The sequence below is a fragment of the Dipodomys merriami genome, unplaced genomic scaffold, assembly GCF_024711535.1.
Source record: "Dipodomys merriami isolate MVZ:Mamm:240054 unplaced genomic scaffold, mDipMer1.0.p SCAF_24, whole genome shotgun sequence".
Classification (NCBI taxonomy): Eukaryota; Metazoa; Chordata; class Mammalia; order Rodentia; family Heteromyidae; genus Dipodomys; species Dipodomys merriami.
Window position 1 is genome coordinate 18,026,479 of NW_027203826.1, and position 20,646 is coordinate 18,047,124.

General features: G+C 42.4%; 1 protein-coding gene across 1 annotated transcript in view; it reads right to left on the minus strand.

Moving 5' to 3' along the window:
- Positions 1-7,949, minus strand: part of Rgsl1 (regulator of G protein signaling like 1) — a 56,628-nt gene extending 48,679 nt beyond the window's left edge. Inside the window, exons 1-3 of the mRNA XM_070034114.1 lie at positions 7,927-7,949; positions 1,883-1,965; positions 303-377 (exon numbers count right to left, since the gene is read on the minus strand). Of these exons, the coding sequence (XP_069890215.1) occupies positions 303-377; positions 1,883-1,965; positions 7,927-7,939 (171 nt within the window). The 5' untranslated portion in view covers positions 7,940-7,949. The remainder of the gene's footprint in view (positions 1-302; positions 378-1,882; positions 1,966-7,926) is intronic.
- Between the last annotated feature and the right edge of the window lie 12,697 nt (positions 7,950-20,646).

Sequence of the window (20,646 nt, forward strand, 5' to 3'; positions counted from 1 at the left end):
CATTCTTGCTAAGGTATGACCTCAAAATTCTTCTCAGCATTGTGTTCCAAGCACCTGCTACCCAACAATCAGAAACAAATTCTGTTTGTTAACTATGGACAAGTATAGGAAGGAAAGTGTTCACCAGCAATTTCTTATCTCCGATGAAATTGGAAAATGTCTACCTGCTCAGTCACCTGCCTTACAGTTTCTCCCAAAGTCATCTTTTGGGATCTCTGTTTCTCTCCCTTTCCCAATTCATGCTTCAAACACAAGCCTCTCTTTCTCTATCCAAACCTTTCACCATTCAAGAATCTTCTCACCAGATTATAGGGCATTTCTGGCCACAAGCTCCATTGTGAACTTTCAACAGTATAAAATGGTGTCTGTCCAAAAACCTGCAAAAGAAAGATAGGAAATGGTGAAAGAGGTGGAATTGGTCTTCAGGTGCATAGCTCAGCTTATCTACGGACACAGAGAAGCAGAGACTCCACAGCCTTCCTGTTTTTCCTGTTGTTGTTCTTGTTTTTTCGTTATTTTTATTTTTTTTGGTCCGTTCCTGGGGCCTGAACTCTGGGACTGGGCGCTGTCCCTCAGCTCAAGGCTAGCACTCTACCACTTGAGCCACAGCACCACTTCTGGCTTTTTTCTTTTTGCTTATGTGGTGCTGAGGAATCGAACCCAGGGCCTCATACATGCAAGGCAAGCGCTCTACCACTGAGCCATCTTCCCAGCCCCAGCCTTCCTGTTTTGAGGGACCTTAAATCTTCAATGTATTCCATGGAATTAACTTGTTCTGCACCAGAATATTCTATCTACTGACTTGCAAGATTCATTTTTTTGGCTCTCCCATGCCTAGACTTGGGCCTTAGCTTGCCTGTATGCAAAAGCAAATGCTCTTGATATATTGATGTGTTGTATTATTCACTTTCTCCATGGAATAAGAAAGGTGTAAAGCTATTTCTAATGAGAAATGGCTTTGGATTTGCCTAAGCTTTTGAACTGAACAAGCAGACAGGACTGAAGATATGAAGTCTTGGGTTATAAATTACATATGGAGATAGAGTGTGTCTTAAATTTGTAATAATATATGTGCCTGTATCGAAGACTCAAACTTTCACTTGGCTTGTTTGTTCAAGGCTGCTGTTCTACCACTTGAGTCATGACTACACTTTTTACTGTTTGCTGGTTAATTTGTTGGAGACTTGTGAGACCTTGTGTGCTACAAAGAAGAAAACTGAATAGAGCTAAAGCCTGATACCACAGACAAAAATCTTTACTACTTCTCTCTGGCAAGCAGATATAGATTTTTAAAAAATATATAAAGCAAATTTATGGAAGAACAAAGAAAAGATTAAGCCTTTTATTGTCTATTAATCCATTCAGCTCAAGTGTCTATTCCCCTTAGATACAAGTTGTAATCCACACATATCACCTTCCAGACAGATATTGAAGGAGTGAGGTTATTATTGTCCCTTTCAAATTGCATTTTGTAGCAGGTCAATTCAATTCATCTTGCTTAAATTGCAAAAGCTCTTGAGTTGATAAAGAATTTTGTTTAAAAACAAAACAAAACAAAACGAAAACAGTCTGGCACCGGTGGCTCATGGCTGTAATCCTAGCTACGCAGGAGGTCTGAGGATCACGGTTCAAAGACAGCCCAGGCAGGAAAGTCCATGAGACTATTTATCTCCAATAAACCACCAGAAACTCAGAAGTGGTGCTGTGTCTCAAGTGGTAGAGCATAGCCTTGAACTGAAGAGCTGAGGGACAGTGCTTAGGCCGAGAGTTCAAGCCCCATGATCAAGAAAAAAGAAAACAATATCATCAAAACTAAACAGGCATTTGGGTCAGTGAGATTTACTGTAAGAAAACATTTGGATTTAAGTCTGAAAATGCTTACCGGGAGAGAAAGAAATGTGTTGAAAAAATCAGCAAAGATCTCATCCTCTAGAAGAATGATAAGGTTTGTAGAAGCGATGATCTCTATATGGGAGGAAAAATAAAAATCAAAAACCCCTGAACAGATTGTATTACAAGGGAATAAATGGAGCAAATGAATCCATCATCCATGGCCAACAGCCATGCTGACAGCCTTTAGTGTGATCGAACTCACATCTGTCCTTTTCCAGATCTTTGTCACTTGTCACTCTGCTTAAACACTCCCAGCTGTGGGGAGCCCCTAGTCTGACAGGTCTGCATGTCCCATTTATGCTGTGTCCCCAAATTTACAACAACATCCAGTCTTCTGCTTACTTCCAACTAATACACCCCAACACTTTCCAGAGCAGAGTACAAATGAACAATTGACTTTATTGCATATTGCCTTGGTATGGTTTGAAATGGGGTTTGCTTTGGAGGTTCTCCTGTGCCACTGTTTAGTCTACTATAATATATTTTGTATCTTCTTTAAGAACCTAAATTCAGGAACTTGTGTATTTCAATCAAACTTCAGCTGGTTTGTGGGGACCCAGCATTACAGCCTGGTAAGAACGTTCTTGAATATTCATTTGATCATGCAATGCATTAAATGCTTCTCTTCGCTTTGATAGTTGTTGTTTAAGGTAATAAGACAATACAAATGTTGATAGTCATAAATTCAAGTACAGGAATCTCCTGTGGACTAGACAATCCCTTATGCTTACTCCACATGTTTTTTTTTTTTTTTTTGGGTCCGGTCGTGGGGCCTGAACTCTGGGCCTGGGCGCTGTCCCTCAGCTCTTCAGCTCAAGGCTAGCGCTTTACCACTTGAGCCACAGCGCCACTTCTGGCTTTTTTCTTTTTGCTTATGTGGTGCTGAGGAATCGAACCCAGGGCCTTGAGCATGCAAGGCAAGCGCTCTACCACTGAGCCACCTTCCCAGCCCTACTCCACATGTTTTTGTGGGGTTTTTTTTTTGTTTGTTTTTGTTTTTGTCGGTCGTGGGGCTTGAACTCTGGGTCCCTCAGCTCTTCAGCTCAAAGCAAGAGCTATACAACTTGAGCTACAGCGCCACCTCCTCCAAATGTTTTTTAGAGTACAGCATTCAATTATTAAATAATAAGTTAACTGTCTTAGCAATGGTCCAACATTTCTCCATCATACCCAAAGTTTATAATGAAAGACTGTAAATGAATGGCTTAAATGATTTATGTGAGGTACCTGGCTTCAACTAGTCAAGTATCTGATAATAGTGAGTCATTTGCAATCACTGGCTTACAGGTTTAATAACAAAACTAGACAAAGGCCTTGGTCACTTTTCCAGATGACACCAGATGGTTGCTGTCTTTGAATACCAGACACAGAAACAACCCAGACAACCAGACAGTATTATAAGTAGTAGATCTGGTGTCAGTCGCTACCTTCTGTTCCACAAATACCATTTTTCCTCCTGTCTAGCATAAAATTTCATGTGTGTTTTCCCTACATCCTGCTCTGCTTTTCTTTTTTATGAGTATCCTCTGATTTATGACACACAGATGATTCAAAAATCTGTTTTTTCAGCTCAGACCTCTCTTTTTTTGATTCTTGCTTTAATCATATGGCCATCTCTGTTTACATCCATTAGGCACATGCATCTCAATGCGTTCTATGTGTCCAGGCCTTCCGATGTGCATTAGACACATTACTGATTCAATTGCTTCATCCAGAAAATGGAGATTTGACTCCCCCTCCTGCCTGTCGTTCTTGCCTCTTCTATCTTCCCTTCTGCTCCCTCCTCCTGCCCATATGCAATAAGTGATCCCTGCTCTGTGGTTTCTCCCTATTTCTGGAATCTCTCTTCTCTGTCTCCATCTGTGCCCATTAACTCTGTGTGTGTGTGTGTGTGTGTGTGTGTGTGTGTGTGTGTGTGTGTGTGTGTGTGTGTGTGTGTGTGTGTGTGTGTACTGGTATTGGGGCTTGAATTCGGTGCCTTGCACTCTTGCTTAGCTTTTCACTAAAAACTGGCATTTGGTCTAGCCCTTGAGTCACACCTCCATTTCCAGATTTTTTTTTTTTTTTTTGCTAGTTAGCTGGAGATAAGACTTTTAGGAAGTTTTCTGCCTAGGCTGCCGTCAAACCATAATCTTCAGATTTCAGCCTCTTGAGTGGGTAGGATGGTGGGTATGAGCCAGAGGGCTCTGGATCCTGCACATTAACTCTCTCGGGTTCTTTTGGTCTCTCCCCTAGAAAACTGTGTCGGTTTCTTAAATGGTATCACTAGTTCCAGTCCCTTCCTATTCCAATATCTTCTAGAGCCTGCCACTGCAAATGCTGATGTCGTTACTGAGGCCCTTTAAATACCCTTCAATGTCCTGCAAGATAAAGCCCAAATCCTTCATAGTATCTGAGGCTTTAGTCTCTTTTTTTTTGTTGTTTTTGCCTATAGGCTCACCTCCTGCCACTTCACAATATGTTACCTCCTGTTTCCAAGTCCAAATCAAGACATTCCCAAAAGTGCTCCTACTTTAACAGCAAGAGTCTACTCGGAGTCTACTTTACTTTAAGTCTTTGTTCCCATACTCCCATTGCCAGAAGTCTCCTCTCCACTCCAGGTGACTTCCCAAGTTTCTAGTTATCCATCATGAATACATAATATTGGTGAACTAAGAACAGTACAAGTTTGCGAAGTGTTAGATTGGCTGTGATCTCTGCACCATCACAACTGATCACGATCACATGCCTCAGGATAATTCTGCTCCTGATCAGTGGCTGGAAGATCATGGTAATAGGTTGCATGGGTGGCACATCTCTGTCTGGTACTCTCTACCTCATACCCCTGCCTTGGCCTGCTTGTCTTGCATTATATTGACACATTGTTTTCATCCATTGATGTGGACAGCTTCCTAGCCAGACAGAGCTCTGTGACAGGAGGAATTTAGGTTTTGTCTTCTTTCTTCTCCTAGGCACTAAAATTATTTATACCTTATTCAAGACCTGTTAGCGTGGGCAGAGACAGGAGGGAAAAACTAGGAGAGAGCAAAGGAAGGGGTGACATTGTCTAAAGAGAAATGTATTATCTAATTTATGAAATGGTAACCCCTTGAATATCACCTTTACAATAATTAAAAATAAGAAAAAACTGAATAAAAAGATCTGTCAGTGCTGGAAAAATTGTTATTTCAAGAGAACAAAATGGTGAATCAAAGGACAAAGAGTGAACCAATGCAGCAGCAATACACACAAGACACTATGTTGGAAATGCACTTTGCAACTTGGCGGGTGGGAGAGAGTCGGGGAGGAGGGAAAACAGGAAAAAACAAGGGAGGAGGTAACAATGTTCCACAAAACATGTACTCATTACCTAACTTATGTAACTGTAACCCCTCTAACATCACCTTTACAACAAAATTAAATTTAAAAAAGAGATGATTGTTCAACTAAGATGCTTTTCCCTAGTGGATTAATAAAATCGTGGTCAGAATATAGTAATTGTTATAAAAATACTCTTATTCCACTGATTTGATTTTAATGGTGAATTATTTCTATTTCAATGCCATCTCTGAAGGCACAAATAGATGTACTTTTACTTCATGAAAAAGAGATGATTTTCTCTTTTTTATTAGTGTACATCAATTGTTCAAAAGGGCTTTCATTGTGTATTTCCATACATGCTTATAATATGCTTTAATCAAATTCACCCCTCTGTTACCTTCTTATTGCTTTTTTCCCTGCCTTTTAAACAATTTTTAAAAGGTTTTATTAGGCTCTTTTCATAAATGTAGATGAAGCACTTTGATGATATGGCCCTCTATTTCAGTCTCCCCTGATTGCTGCTTTCCATTTGCAGTCTCACCAGTCTGCAGATTGGTGAGGTCATCAGGGGATGACTTTTAGTTTTTGGATTGTTTGGTTTTCAGCCATTTATTGCATATCAGGTATTTTAAAATTATTTTTAATACTATGCAAATTTAGTTTTAAAATCACTGGGGGAAAAATCTAAACCTCCAAGCAAATGGAAATAATGATTCCAACTGCATGTTAAATAAAGGCCTTGACCAAAGGGATATGTGAGGAAAGATTTGAAATTAAAGAAAAGTTAAGGAGGAGCTGGGAAGGTGGTAGAGTGCTTGCATCACATGCAAGAGGCCCTGGGTTCGATTGCTCAGCAACACATAAGCAGAAAAAAAAAAAAAAGCCAGAAGTGGAGCTGTGGCTCAAGTGATAGACTGCTAGCCTTGAGCTGAAGAGCTAAGGGACAGCACCCAGGCCCAGAGTTCAGGCCCCGCAACCAACAAAAAAGAAAAGAAAAGAAAAGAAAAGAAAAGAAAGAAAGAAAGGAATTAAAAAAAAGGAAAAGTTAAGGAAAAGGGGAAAGAAGAAATTCAAGTTAATTTACTAAGTCAGTATTTGGCTATGAAGCCTTCGTCTTGGGCCTGTGGTATATGCATGGGACATTGTTACAGTAGTGAGGTTGAGGTAGTGGTAAGGAGAACTGCAAATAGATCCTGATCTTTTTAGTAGGTTCATGGTGGTAATATTGCTGAACTAATTCTGATACAATAGGAGATGTGTTATAGGACTGAGAAAAATAAATGTAATGTTGACAGCCAGAACCTTCTGTGGCAGAAAGAAACAAGTAAATATGAGCTTGGGAAAAGGAAAAGGACCTGTAGAGAAATGAGTTAGAACTGAAAAGTTAATGTGGACATGACTTCTAAGAAGAAAACTGTGTGTGTGAGTGTGGTCTGTCTGTCTGTCTGTCTGTATTGGGGCCTGAATTCAGGGCCTCTCTCTCTAGCTTGGCTTTTTCACTCAAGCTGACAATCTACATTTAAACTGTATGACCATGTATTTCTGTTATGTGCCTATGTATTTCTATATTTTAGCTACTTACACACACATAATGTATTATATATAATACACATATAATACTATATAGTATATAATAAATAATATACTATATAATATAATAAATACATAATATATAATAGATATATAATATAATATACTACATATGTACTATATAACATATATAATACACATATATAGCATATAAGTGTATGTACATGAGGAGTGGATCTTTTTAAAGTTTAATTTTTAAAAAAATTTATTAACAGAAGTTAATTGTACAAGGGCCTTCATTGCAATATTTACATATGATATACATATAATTTGTTTTGATCAATCATCCCAGCTATATTACTTTTTCTTAAACTCCTTTCCTCTCTTTCAACACCTTTTAATGTTGTTGTTGTTGGTTTGTTTGTTTTTTGTCGGTGGTGGGGCCTGAACTCTGGGCCTTGGGTGCTGTCCCTCAGCTTTTCGGCTCAAGGCTAGCACTCTACCACTTGAGCCACAGCGCCACTTCTGGTTTTTTCTGCGTTTGTGGTGCTGAGGAATCGAACCCCGGGCCTCAGGCATGCGAGGCAAGCGCTCTACCACTGAGCCACCTTCCCAGCCCCTAATGTTGTTTGTGTCAACACATAGATAATGTTCTTCTAATGTCCCCAGACACAGACTCCTTTTTACAACCATGGTATGCATTTTTTACTATTGTTTTCCATATCCACATCCACTGCTGGTGAAGAGGGGTTTGGCTGCGATAAGGATTGCCATTGGCCATATAGTCCTAATAAGAGAACAAGACTCTGGAGAACCTCCCAATCCTACCATTAACCAATCCTACCATTGCTCCAGGCTTGTTTTCCATTCACATTGCGTTAGCTCGGCAGGCGGGCAGCACTCAACTCGCACCTTGTTAGTACTGACTTAGCAACAAAGGAATCACTGTACAGTTCCAATCCCTGTGGGCCTTCTCCCTACAGAAGGAAGGGCGTGGGATGGCCCCATTTCCATCTGACCTCCTCCCTTTTGCCTTAGCTGTCTTAGGAAGGAGGCCTTAAAGTTCAAGAAGGAGAGCAGGAAAGCTAAGGCCGTGGATGCTTTGAAATCACTTGTAGCACCCCTACATGGCTCCCTCTTGTTAAGAACTGGGAGGGCGAGTGGTTTGCTCAACACCTCTGCGCGCCCCTCTCCAACACTCACCAGCAGAGCTCATGTCGCCTTGTTCTTCCCGCCACTGTGATTGGTTAGAGCAGAACCAATTAGCCTCTAGTCAACGGAACTCCACCCGCTGTGAGCACACAGTGACACCCCCGGCAAGTTCCAGATTCCACAGGCCCTGGCTAGCTATTTTCTGTGTAGACCTGGATCTGAGGACCAGCCTTCACCTTGGCTGGCCTTCCAGACCCCCTTGGATGCACTGGACTCATTCTGTACGCCGTCGATTCTATTCCGTGGGCACTGACGGATTCCTGCCATAGGGTAACTTTCCGCATGGTAGAACTCAGCTTCCACAGTTAATCAGCGATATCTCCTAGCTATGTCCACTTAAAATATCAATCTCCGAAAAGCCTGAACCCCTTTCTCTGAAGTTATCAAGGAATTGATTCTTCGTTTTGGTTTGTGTTTAACCAGTTCATTTCTCTTATCTTTTTCTAGTAGGATGTGAGTATTAAGATGAAAGGTCTTCAGTCTTGTAAGAAGTTGTTCAGTGTCATACTTTTCCCCATATTTTGGGCATGTGGAGTGTGGTGTGGTGTGGTGTGTGACACTCCTGGTGCTTGAACTCAGGGCCTGGATGCTGTCCCTCACCATTTTTTGCTCAAGGTATTCTATCACTTGAGTCACAGATTCACTTCCAGCTTTTTGTATTTTATTGGAGATACAAGTTTCACAGACTTTATTGCCCAGGCTGATTTCAAGCCAAGATCCTCAGATCTCAGTCTTCTGTAATTTAGGATTACAAGCATTAGCCACCACCAATGCCTGGCTTCCTAAATTTTTATTAATATAAATTAGTCATGCAAAGGAGTTTCCTTTTGACACGTGCATATATGCACAAAATGTTCCTTAATCAAACACTCTCTTCTTCTGCTCACCCTGCTTCTTAAACAGGCTTCCCAGTGTCATACTAATTAAAGGATTTAAAGAAGTTAAAAGTCCTGGAATTGTTGGAAAATGTATATAGTGACTAAAATATTTTTTCTTTTTTGATCTGGGGTTTGAACCCAAGGTCTTGTGGTTGCTGAGCAAATGCTCTACCATTTGAACCATTCTCTCAGAAAAAAACTTGGGAAGCTGGAAGGAGTGTCATTAATAATGAATTGCCAATAAAACACTACATTGGAAAGCAGCACACACTTGGAAGGCAGATCACTGCTCTATCATATGTAATAACCTAGGTTTGACTCCTCCAGCCTCAAAACCATGTTGGCAAAAGTGCTATAGTTTCCTTAGTATATATAAAGAGCAGACTCTCTTAACTGAAGTTCTTGTGAGAAGAGATTTTATTTTTCATCTTGATGTTTTAATATGTCCCAGGATAGGCTTGTGCCCCTCTGCATTTCTTCAATCTGTTACCAGTGACTTCATTCGTCATTCAAAGTAGTGTATACACACTAAGGAGAGGTTAGGGTAAAGCTCTGAATAGACAGAACCTCTCTTTTCATACCTTGGGTCATCACCTTCTTGGATGAAGGACTATCACATCTGACTAAAGTGGCTCATCCCTGTAATCTACCTACTGAGGAGGCTTAGATCTGAGGATCACTGTTCAAAGCCAGCCAGGGCAGTGAAGTCTGTGAGACTCTTATCTCCAAAAAATTACCCCTAAAAAAGCCAAAAGTGTAGCTATAGCTCTAGGACTTCAAGCTCTAGGACAGGAAGAAAAAAAAAAGAAATGAAATGAAGCAGAGTTACAATTGCTTCCAAAAATAATGGCATATAAAATAGTGATACACACACACACACACACACACACACACACACACACACACACACACACACACAGAGTTTTTAAGATACTATGGTTTTAGACTGATATTCATTCAAGTTGTGAGAAGCCCTAATTGCTGTTCCCATCATCTTTCCCTCAGTTTGGAGAGGCTGATTATTGGAGCTATTAACAACCAAAGGAGCGGGTATTATGCCAAACATAGTAAAGAAAATAAAAATAAAAAATAAGGGGGCTGGGGCTGGGAAGGTGGCTCAGTGGTAGAGTGCTTGTCTTGCATGCATGAGGCCCTGGGTTCGATTCCTCAGCACCACATAAGCAAAAAGAAAAAAAACGGAAGTAGCACTGTGGCTCAAGTGGTAGAGCGCTAGCCTTGAGCTGAATAGCTGAGGGACAGCACCCAGGCCCAGAGTTCAGGCCCCACGACCAACCTCCCCCCCCAAAAAAAGGGGGGCTGGGTCTGTGGCTTAGTGGTAGAGTGCTTGCCTAGCATGCATAAAACCCTAGGTTTGATTCTTCAGTACCATATAAACAGAAAAGGCCAGAAGTGGTGCTGTGACTCAAGTGGTAGAGTGTTAGCTTGAGCAAAAGAAGCTCAGCAACAATGCCTAGGCCTTGAGTTCAAGTCCCAGGACTAGCAAAAAAAAAAAGAGAGAGAGAGAGAGAGAGAGAGAGAGAAGTTAATGGTGATGCCTATATTTATTTTTTCCAAGAGACTTTATGATCACTAGCCTCTTTAATCATCATTGTGGGCTCATTCTGATATTCACACAGTGCAGTGTCTATTATGATAACCACCGTGGTCTTCTGAGCTTGATCAAAGCCAATTTCAATGCCAGCATAGTCTTCCAATATTTATGGCTGTCCCTACTTTTAGCTCACTTCTTAGCATTTGTTGTCAAAGGCACCAGCATGGGTAATTTCATGGCTCTTCAGCTTTGAAGTCATCTCCATATGATGAGTTCTGATAGCGGGGGTGGGGAGAAGGGATGTCCAATTGCCAATTCTAGACTGTGTTCTTGTCTAAATCTTTCCTTCCAAGGATGGCAAAGGGACTGACTGTCTGATTTCCTTCTGGCATCTGGGCATGAAACAGTCCCTAAGAGACTCACACAATTATTTTTCACTCCAACCAGGAAAGGTGGTCTGAGACTGAGTGACCAAGAAGTTTCTAGTGCTCTTGTGTGCAGTCACTTCTGTCCCCTACTGGTTCTGGTGTTGCTTATTCATGTCCACACACCTAACAGGAAACAGATCTGGATACCTGGACAACATTGCTGGTGTGTCCTTTCTTTCTTCTCATCCCTCCTTCACTGTTTTTAAGTCGGTATTTCTATTTACTATGAAGAGGAAGTACCCTTTCCAGCTCATGTGAAGATGGTGCCCTCTGGTGGAGGGTGGTGAAGACTACACCTCCTAAAATCTGTCATTAGGTGTTTTGTTTTTGTCTTTCCCCTAATTTGTTATTAGCTGCTTTACTTTCGGAAGTGTTTAGGATTGCGATCATGCTGTTCATACCTATTGTGATACTAAGAGTATGGAAAAGACTCTCTTCTCTAGAATTCAGCCCCATTCCTAAAAGCATTCAGTGAATGTTTGATGGACCAATGATGGAGTTAGTAAGGCGAATAGATGATCTCCACCATAGAATACTATATGATCTCGTTACAAAGACAAAACAGGTACAAATGAGGCTATGTAACAAATGAATGAAACAAATGACTTGAGGTATGCAAGTTAAGGAGATTACTTAACTACATGTAAGGGCAAACACAGTCATTCTTAATTAACAGCTAGAGAAACTATTACATCTGCATTCAAACTTTCTATGGCTCTTCCATCCCTGAGCACAGAAATAAAGAATAAAAGGATGTAAATAACTTGGAGGAATTACACCTTCTCAATCAGAGGCAAGAACCAATGTTTCTTGGTGCTCTTTACCTTTTGCTCCCCCAAGAAACTGTTTCTATTGTGCTGTTCCTTATCTTCTCCCTGTGAAAAGTTTCTATGATTCTGCTTTACCTAATATTTCTTTTTTTGGGGGGGGGTGGGGGTCCAGTCGTGGGGCCTGAACTCTGGGCCTGGGCGCTGTCCCTCAGCTCTTCAGCTCAAGGCTAGCACTCTACCACTTGAGCCACAGTGCCACTTCCGGCTTTTTTCTTTTTGTTTATGTGGTGCTGAGCAATCGAACCCAGGGCCTCATGCATGCAGGGCAAGTGCTCTACCACTGAGCCACCTTCCCAGCCCCTTTACCTAATATTTCAGAAGAAAGTTTTACTCCTTGATGTACCACTAACACCCAAGATGAGGGAGGAGCGAGGAGTTAACTACACGGTTCCCTGTGGTCCGTCCATCTGCCTTCCCCTTAGACAGGCCTCACATATGTACCCCTGGGGACACAACTACTTTCTTAATCTGCTTACTGCAGAGAGACCTGGTGGGCACAGACGCTAATAGTAAGACTTAACAGGACTGCATATCATAATCATTTTGGTGAAGTGTGTGTGCACGCCTGAGTAGAAATATTAGTGCTTGAACTCAGTGCCTTGCACTCTCATTGGCTCCCCCTCCCCCCTCCCTCCTCCCCCCTCTCCCTCCCCCCTCCCCCCTCTCCCCCCCCCCCATTGTGTTGCTCTACTTGAGTCACACCTTCACTTCTGGTTCCTGGCTGGTTAATGGGAGATTAGAGTCCCAGAGGCCTTTCTGCCTGGGCTAGTTAGAACCTTGATCCTCAAACTTCTGAGTAGCTAGGATCATAGTCGTGATGTTTCGATGTTTGAAAACAAGCTATTTATCTTCTGTAAGATTCAAGCTCTTCACTTTTAAGTGTAGAATTGTGGGGATTGAGTGGAATATTGCAATTGACAGCATGTTATGAAGTTATATTAGCATATTAAATATAATAAATAAACACTTTAAGTTATTACTATGAAGGGTGGATGAGAGCGTGAAACTCATTCCCTTTTCTAGAGATAAGAAATGTAAGCCCAGAAAAAAGTAGGTTAAGTGGTGTCACATGATCATTGGACTAGTTGGTAGCGAAGTATATGCTGAGCTATTCTTCCAAACCAGCTGTCCATGAGAAGCACAAAATCATCCAGCTCAGTGGCAAGCAACCATGTTAAATGGGCCAAGGTGGTTCCTGCTGCTCAAGAAAGCCCTCCTTTCCAGGGAGACTCCAAATTCACAGGAGCCCCCAACACTCGGATGAGACCATAGGATGGTTCTTGACATGTTGACCCTCACAGTGTCATTTCTCAGTGGTGGTCAGAAAAAGAGGCCAGAATTTGGGGACCAGGGAACAGTGTTCCACACTGAGACACCAATGCCACACACACCTGTGGCTAATATCCCCATTTCAGTATATATCAAAGGTAGAACCAGAATGGATGGTCAATTAGAAGTCCAAACACACAGACCCTTAAAAGCAAGAATTTGTCTGACTTTATTTGAGAAGAAAAATGTTCTCTATTACAGAAGTGGAATCTTTCTGGAAAAGGGACATTGTGTCAAATTTTTCCTTCACCTGCTATATTTTCCACTGAGGTCATCTAGTTATCTAGGCTCGGAGTCAATGTTCAATGGAAGGTCCTAATTAAGTTATCTCTAGGGTCAAAAATCAAAGTTCCAACAAATTTAAAGATCTTAATGTGTGTGTGTGTGTGTGTGAGTGTGTGTGTGTGTGTGTGTGTGTGTGTGTGTTGCACGGGAGTGGGGGAGGGGGGTGGTTCTAGAATGGGGAAACATCTCATTCTATAAAATAGGAGGTGTATTCTGATGAGCTGAGCAGGGCAGGTGGCTTTCCAGACAAGAAAGGCCGAAGACAGCAGAAAAAGAATCAAAAGTGGGTTAGTCACTTTCAGAGTTTCTTTCCTTGTAAACAATAAAGCAATGAGAACTTGTTATCATGTTAGCTAAAACTGCCCGGGGATTAGGTGTTATCTCTCCTGATTTCTTCTGAGGTCAGGTCACTCAGTGGCAGTGCGATGATATGAGACTTCAGCATGAAGACTGCATTTTGGTTTGGTCTCTTGGGCCTAGTGCAAGAGCTCAGTCCAAATCAATGGCCTCCGATACATTTCATTTAAGAGCAGAACCCGGGATCCTGGGTATGAAGAAAAGGGTGTGGCTGTGTGTGGCTGAGTGGGTGCAGAAGGAGCATTCTCCGCTGGAAATAGTCTTTTTTCCACTTTCAATATCTAGTGGTTGGTTTTTGATAGCTATTTTGTAATGTTAAAGAATAAAATTGACCTTATGGTTGATATTTTAGTATTAGCCAGTCCTTTGGAATCTAAATGGGCTGATACAATTGGGTTTTAGGATCTGGTAGACTTCTATTTTGGATTTTGAGATTTATCTGTGCCATACCTTCCCTCACCCCACCTTTTGTTTGTTTGTTTGTTTGCTTTTTGGTCATGGGGCCTGAACTCTGGGCCTGGGTGCTGTCCTACAACTCTTCAGCTCAAGGCTAGCACTCTACCACTTGAGCCAGCCACAGCTCCACTTTCAGCTTTTTCTGCTTATGTGGTGCTGAGGAATCGAACCCAGGACCGCATGCATGCAAGGCAAGCACTCTACCACTGAACTGCCTTCCCAGCCCCTCTTACCCCACCTTTTATCCTATCAGCTGCAAGAATATTCACATTATTGTATTTGAAAGTAACATTCCAGAAACCTTTTGCTCACTCCATTGCAATTCAGGAAATACAGGTTAATCACTTATAATCAGTCAGCATTGTGCTAACAGCTGGCATTATGTAAATAATATAATAAATAAATAACGTAAATAACCAGCCCTTAAAGAACTCAAAAACAGCAAACTTGCTACTTAAAGAGGTACACAGATCAGAATCACCTGGGAGTGTATGAAGTGCAGAGTTACCCCATCTAGCTTTTACCAAGATCTCCATTTGATTTGTACATAAGTTTGAAAACACTGAGCTAATAATAGAAAAGATTCAACTCAAGTTGTCTTGAATTCAATGTTATTGCGGTGGCAGAAAGAATGTCAGAACCTAGAGGAGGGAGGATTCATTTGGCTATCTGCTGGAGGAGGAGTCTGGGTAATCCCTTGAGTCACTAGCATTGAAATGTTAGCAGACTGGACATCTGGAGGGTAGGAAACTGGTAAGGGTAGGAACATTATGATAGGAGGTGGAAAATAGATCACTTGGAGAGTCAGACTAAGACAGATTGGATCAAAGGTCTTTTGGGAGCTTCTAAATCTCCTCACCTTGGGTGGACATTCATCCCCTCACCCCAGCTAGTGGGGGTTAGGGTCATTCTGGCCCTGGATACTGTGTATCTCGCCACCCTATCACCTGACTGCCATGCTAGTTGCTGACCAATGTGTGGACAGGACAAGATCTCTTCCCTGCTCCTCACCGTCTGTTACCCCTTAGGGATAAGGGGCTGATGTTTGCAGTCAGGAAGGGATGCCAGTCTCAGATCTTGTGCCAAGCCACCTGGTCCCTGGCAGCAACTCTGCAGGATGACCTTGATAGGAAGTAAATGCATGCATTCCCATGGATTCCCAGCAATCCACATTGCTTCCGGGAAAGTTTCTTCCACATTCAGCCTGTAATTGAAGTAAAGAAGAAACCATAAGTAATGGAAAAGGATTAGTGTAGGAGTCCTGTGCTGTCCTCTTGTTGTATGTCCTTTCAATGGAAAGGCCAGTTGGACAGTCTCCAATTCTAGCCTAATTTACATAGTTTTAGAAAGTTCTACTATTTCCTTGTTTTTCTAAACAATTTATAGTCTCTAAGAGCTTATTTCCCTACGGCAAAATAAAAGCTTCTTCTTAGAAACATGGTCTCTACCCTAATCACAGGAACAGTTTCTGAGTTGGATTGTCCGTCAGGATTAGGAGAAAATACACTGATTCATGATAAAAATAGTTATCTATTGTGCATTTTCTTTGGCAGCTGAGAAACAGAGTTGGGTTCAGACACACACATTTGGAGGAATAGGACACATGTTAATAGATCATTTCATAATGAAGTGTTCTAGTTATAATAATTGGAGCATTTTACAGTGCCAAAAAATGTTCATTTCTGCCATACAAATCTACAAGGCAATGAGGCCCTAGGTTCGATTCCTCAGCACCACATAAGCAAAAAGAAAAAAAAAGCCGGAAGTGGTGCTGTGGCTCAAGTGGTAGAGCGCTAGCCTTGAGCTGAAGAGCTGAGGGACAGCGCCCAGGCCCAGAGTTCAGGCCCCACGACCGGACCCAAAAACAAAACAAAACAAAAGAAAAAACAAATCTACAAGGCAACCAACCATTTAAGATGTTTCTAGCTGTAAGTAACAGGAAATACTGACTTGCTTGGCTATCCTCTCATTTAACAGAAACTCTAGAGGAAGAGTGTCTCCTGAGCTGGTTAACTTGGTGACTGAATGAAGTCTTCAAGGATCCAGGTTATTATAGATTTCTCTTGACCTTTCTCATTGACTGTATCCTTAGACAAGCAACCAGAACGGTTTCAAGATGGCTGCTCCACATGCAGATACTATATCCTCACTGGTCCAGAGGTACAACTATGTTTTATTTATCTAGAGCTGTGTCTGTGGAGATGCCTGTTTCTTTCTTATTTATGATAGAGGAGGGCCTCATACAGAGACCCTTAAGGAGGCTACTTCTCAAATTTCTCTGATTGAATCAATTTCATATCTGTACCTCAACCCATCCCCAGCAAGAGAAATCACATGAGCCCCTGAACTTGATTTACATGACTCAAGCTGGACTCAACCTGCTTAGTCTCTTCAGCTACAGCTGGTGCCCTGTCCATGCCCCCTGAGGTACCAGAGAGGAAGGAGGGAGATACCAAAGCAGAAAATCAACCAATAAATTAGTTAATAAATTAGTTAATTAATTCAAAATGTTTTAATATATTTTTCATTGTAAAGATACTTCAAAATGATGTTTTACAAGCATAAAAGGTACAAGACAAGCAAATGAGATTGAGATTGTGAGAATATAAGCCATTTGGTCAAGATCATGCAAGAGATAAACATTATAAAAGGAAAATTCCTTAGACCAATTAAATTGAGTAGTTTATTTGAGCAAAGCCAAACAAAGCAAAGCCAAACAAAATCAGATCACGAATCCAAAAATCGTCAGAATCAAAACAGGTTCTGAGAACTCTAACAGACAACATGACCTGAGAAATGAAAGAAAATGGGAGTGAGCTAGACATAACTAATTTCAGGAATATTTTCCCAGACTATCCCAGTACACGTGTAGCTGGAATGGCAAATGATAACCATCATGCCCATGTTGTTTGTTGAGGGCTCACTAATTTTTGCACAGGCTGACCTCAAATCAAGATTCTCTTGATGAATTGGCACAAACTGTTGTGCCTGGCATATAGCTTTCTATTTTTGAATCCACTCAATCTGTGGTATTTTGTTACAGCAGTTCTTGGTAACTAACATGATCTCTTTAGGCAGGGGCTGTTAATTTTTTATCAGGGACCTACTTCAGCTGGGGTTACTTTTCCCCCTAAGCAGTGTACCTTGCTTCTGCAGAACACTCTACAAACTTCACAAATCCGGTGGCAGATTTTACATTCATATCTTAGTGGGAATTTCTGAATCTTCTGAGTTTGAATAATGGGAATTTGAAGAGGTTTCAGATTCTCACAGTAGCCTCCTATTGTTTCTACCCTGGACCCCTTCTCTCTCTCTCTCTCTCTCTCTCTCTCTCTCTCTCTCTCTCTCTCTCCCTTTCTCTCTCTCTCTCTCTCTCTCTCTCTCTCTCTCTCTCTCTCTCTCTCTCTCTCTCTCTCTCTCTCTCTCTCTCTCTCTCTCTCTGCTAGTTTGGGGGCTTGAACTCAGGGCCTAGGCACTGTCCCTGAGCTTCTTTTGCTCAAGGCTAGCACTATACCACTTGAGCCACAGCTCCATTTCCGGATTTTCCTGTTTATGTGCTACTGAGGAATTGAACCCAGGGTTTCATGCATGCTAGGCAAGCGCTCTACCACTGAGCCACCTTCCCAGCCCCCTGACCCCCTTCTTGTTCTTCCCTGCTGGGAGAAGTTCGCTTTCCCACACGTGAAAGCGGCCACACTTCCAAACTTCCAGGGTCAGTCACATTAGTTCTCACGGGGTCCAGTTCTCTCCAGTTTACCACAGGATCAAACTCATGAGCTTCTCATTTAATGATGAGTGACATTTTGTATTTTATCATTTAGGGATTTGAGTTTTCTTCTTAGATCTATGCTAAAATGTTAAAAAAATTATTTTGATTCATCTTATTTATTTTATCCAGACTGTCTTTCCCTACAGGTTTAGGATTTGGTCAAAAGTATTTCCAGGGCTGGGAAGGTGGCTCAGTGGTAGAGCGCTTGCCTTGCATGCATGAGGCCCTGGGTTCAATTCCTCAGCACCACATAAGCAAAAAGAAAAGAGCCGGAAGTGGCGCTGTGGTTCAAGTGGTAGAGTGCTAGCCTTGAGCTGAAGAGCTGAGGGACAGTGCCCAGGCCCAGAGTTCAGACCCCCCAAAAAAAGTATTTCCAATAATGGAGGTCCTTGAAGTAAATACTTAAAAAGAACCCTGTCTTCTAAGGTGAGTGAGGGCAGGGTTCAGGTCTCAGTGGGTGCTTCGCTTTCTTCTCAGTGCACAACTGAGTACTTCTGTATTATTCCAAGGAACTATTTGTAGTTCTTCTGGTCATTCTGAAAGGCCATCAGAATAACTCATTAGAACAGCCATCAGATTAACACTTTTGCTATGTGAACCTTGGGCAGGAAAGGACACAAACCTGAGGCTAATGGCTATTGAAGTCCCATAAAATTTGCTAACCACCTCAGAAGAGGAGAGGCTTCAACAGTGCACTTGCTGTTACTATGACAACAAGCCCCTCTTTTCCCTCACTGACCTCTGCTCCCTCCCAACCCCATCTTCTTCAGGGAGCCAACTCCATAGTTTCTCAGGTGCCACAGCCGAGTGAAACAGAGACTACCACAGTCTAGGCTCTGCCCCAGCTGGTGGGGCTTTTGCAGGAGGACAGCTCCCTGAGTAGCCAAACTCATTCTGTACATTCTCAGATACCATACGCCATGACTCTCCAGTCAAGCCCATCAGCCTCCTCCTGTCTCCTCTGGGGCTCTACTCTAGTGACTGACTGCTTCTGCTCCCAGTCAAACCCAGCCTGTGTGTCTCCAAACCCCTGGGACATTTTCCAGGGCTGAACTGATACCTACCTTTTATCCTCTTGAAGCTCCAAAGACATCTATCATGGCTCATGTCCTTCAGTGGAGTATCACATCACCAGGAAGGGACCTCATTTTAGAGGGACAGGGAGAGGGGGAGAGGGAGAGAGAGGGGGGAGGGGAGGGAGAAAGAGAGAGAGAGGGAGAGAGAGAGAGAGAGACTCCCCCAGATCCAAATTTCAACCCAAGTTTATGCAGCTAATGAATATTAGAGTCTAGGTCTAAGCTTAGGCCATCCTATTCTACACTTTAGACCTTGTGTGTCCTGAGTGTACACTCAGGAGAAAAGGTTAGCAAAGGCCTTTTGGCTTGTGCCCCAGAGGCAGCTAGTGGCCCTGGGCCCACCCACAGTCAGCCCTGAGAAGATTTCCAGCACCCTCCTGGAGATGTTGCACCTGCTTCCCTCATGGGCCATAGAGGGTTTGTAAGTCTGCCCTTGCAGAGTGGGCACTGTAACTTTCCCTCAATGGAGAGGGAAGTGAGGCCAGGGTCCTTGGACATGTATCTGGCTGGGGTCTCAATCACCCAACCAGGGCCTAAGGTCTATTCACAGCTCAAAACAAGAATGTTGCCACATTATTTTAAAAATTCATGCTAGCCATATGTAGATTTTGGGTTCTTTGGTTTTGTCTTGGCAGTATTTTATCTTGAACCCAGGGCCTTGTGTTTGCTGGGCAGTCTTACTTCTGAGCCATGACTCCAGCTCTGGGTTTTTTTGGGTGGTTAGTCTTCATTGCTGCCTTGTCTATGTTAGGCTTCCTGTCTTAGCTAGAATGGCAGGTGCACACCACCACCCTCAGCTGTCAGTTGGGTTGGTGAACTCTTCTGCATAGACCGGCCTTGAACCATTATTCTCCCAGGCTCAGTCTTCCAAGTAGCTAGTGTACAGGCTTGAACTGACTGCATCTGACTATAGCTTTAGATATTTCACTATCCTCTCCTCAAGTCTACTGGAAAAGAAATCAATTGCTAATCTAATAGAAAGCTGTACTTCTGTGCATGTGTATGTGTATGCCAGGCCTGCACTAGAACTCAGAGCCTGAGTGGTATCCCTGAACTTCTTTTGCTCAAGACTAGCATTCTAGCACTTGAGCCACAGCTCCACTTCCAGCTTTTTGGTAGTTAACTCAAGATAAGTCACACAGACTTGCCTGCCTGGGCTGGAATCACAATCCTTAGACCTCAGCTGGCACCCTGCAGAAAGCTGTACTTCTGAGCTGTTAACAGAGCCCTAAGTCACTAGCTACTTTTTTTTTGCTTGTTCATTTCCTTCAGCTCCACAAGGGTCCTCTATATCAATACCAACGAGATCAAGCTGGGCAAGAACTGTGATTTGATGTGCGCTTAGGCAAAAAAGTCAGTAAGGCCGCATCTCAACAAAAAAAGCTGGCTGTGGTGGTGCATGACCATCATCTCAGCAATGGAGGAGAACAGAAAAATCATAGTCTAGACTGACCCAGGCAAGAAAAGCAACAATTTCCCTGAAAAATAAGTGGTAGGGTGCCTGTCTAGCAAACACAGGCTCTGAGTTCAAACCACCTTACAGCCAAAAACTCCAAGATAAAAACGATCATAGTCTAATGAGCTGAGGAGTGATTGGCAACATCTTGCTAGAACTTTTCTTATAGCCTGGACCATGTAGACAAAAAATAGGATTGCCAAAGAGTAGACAATTAGGGCTAGGGGTGTGGCTCCAGTGATAATCTCCCAGCAAGTGCAAAGCCCTGAGTTCAAAGTCAAACACCACTAGAAAA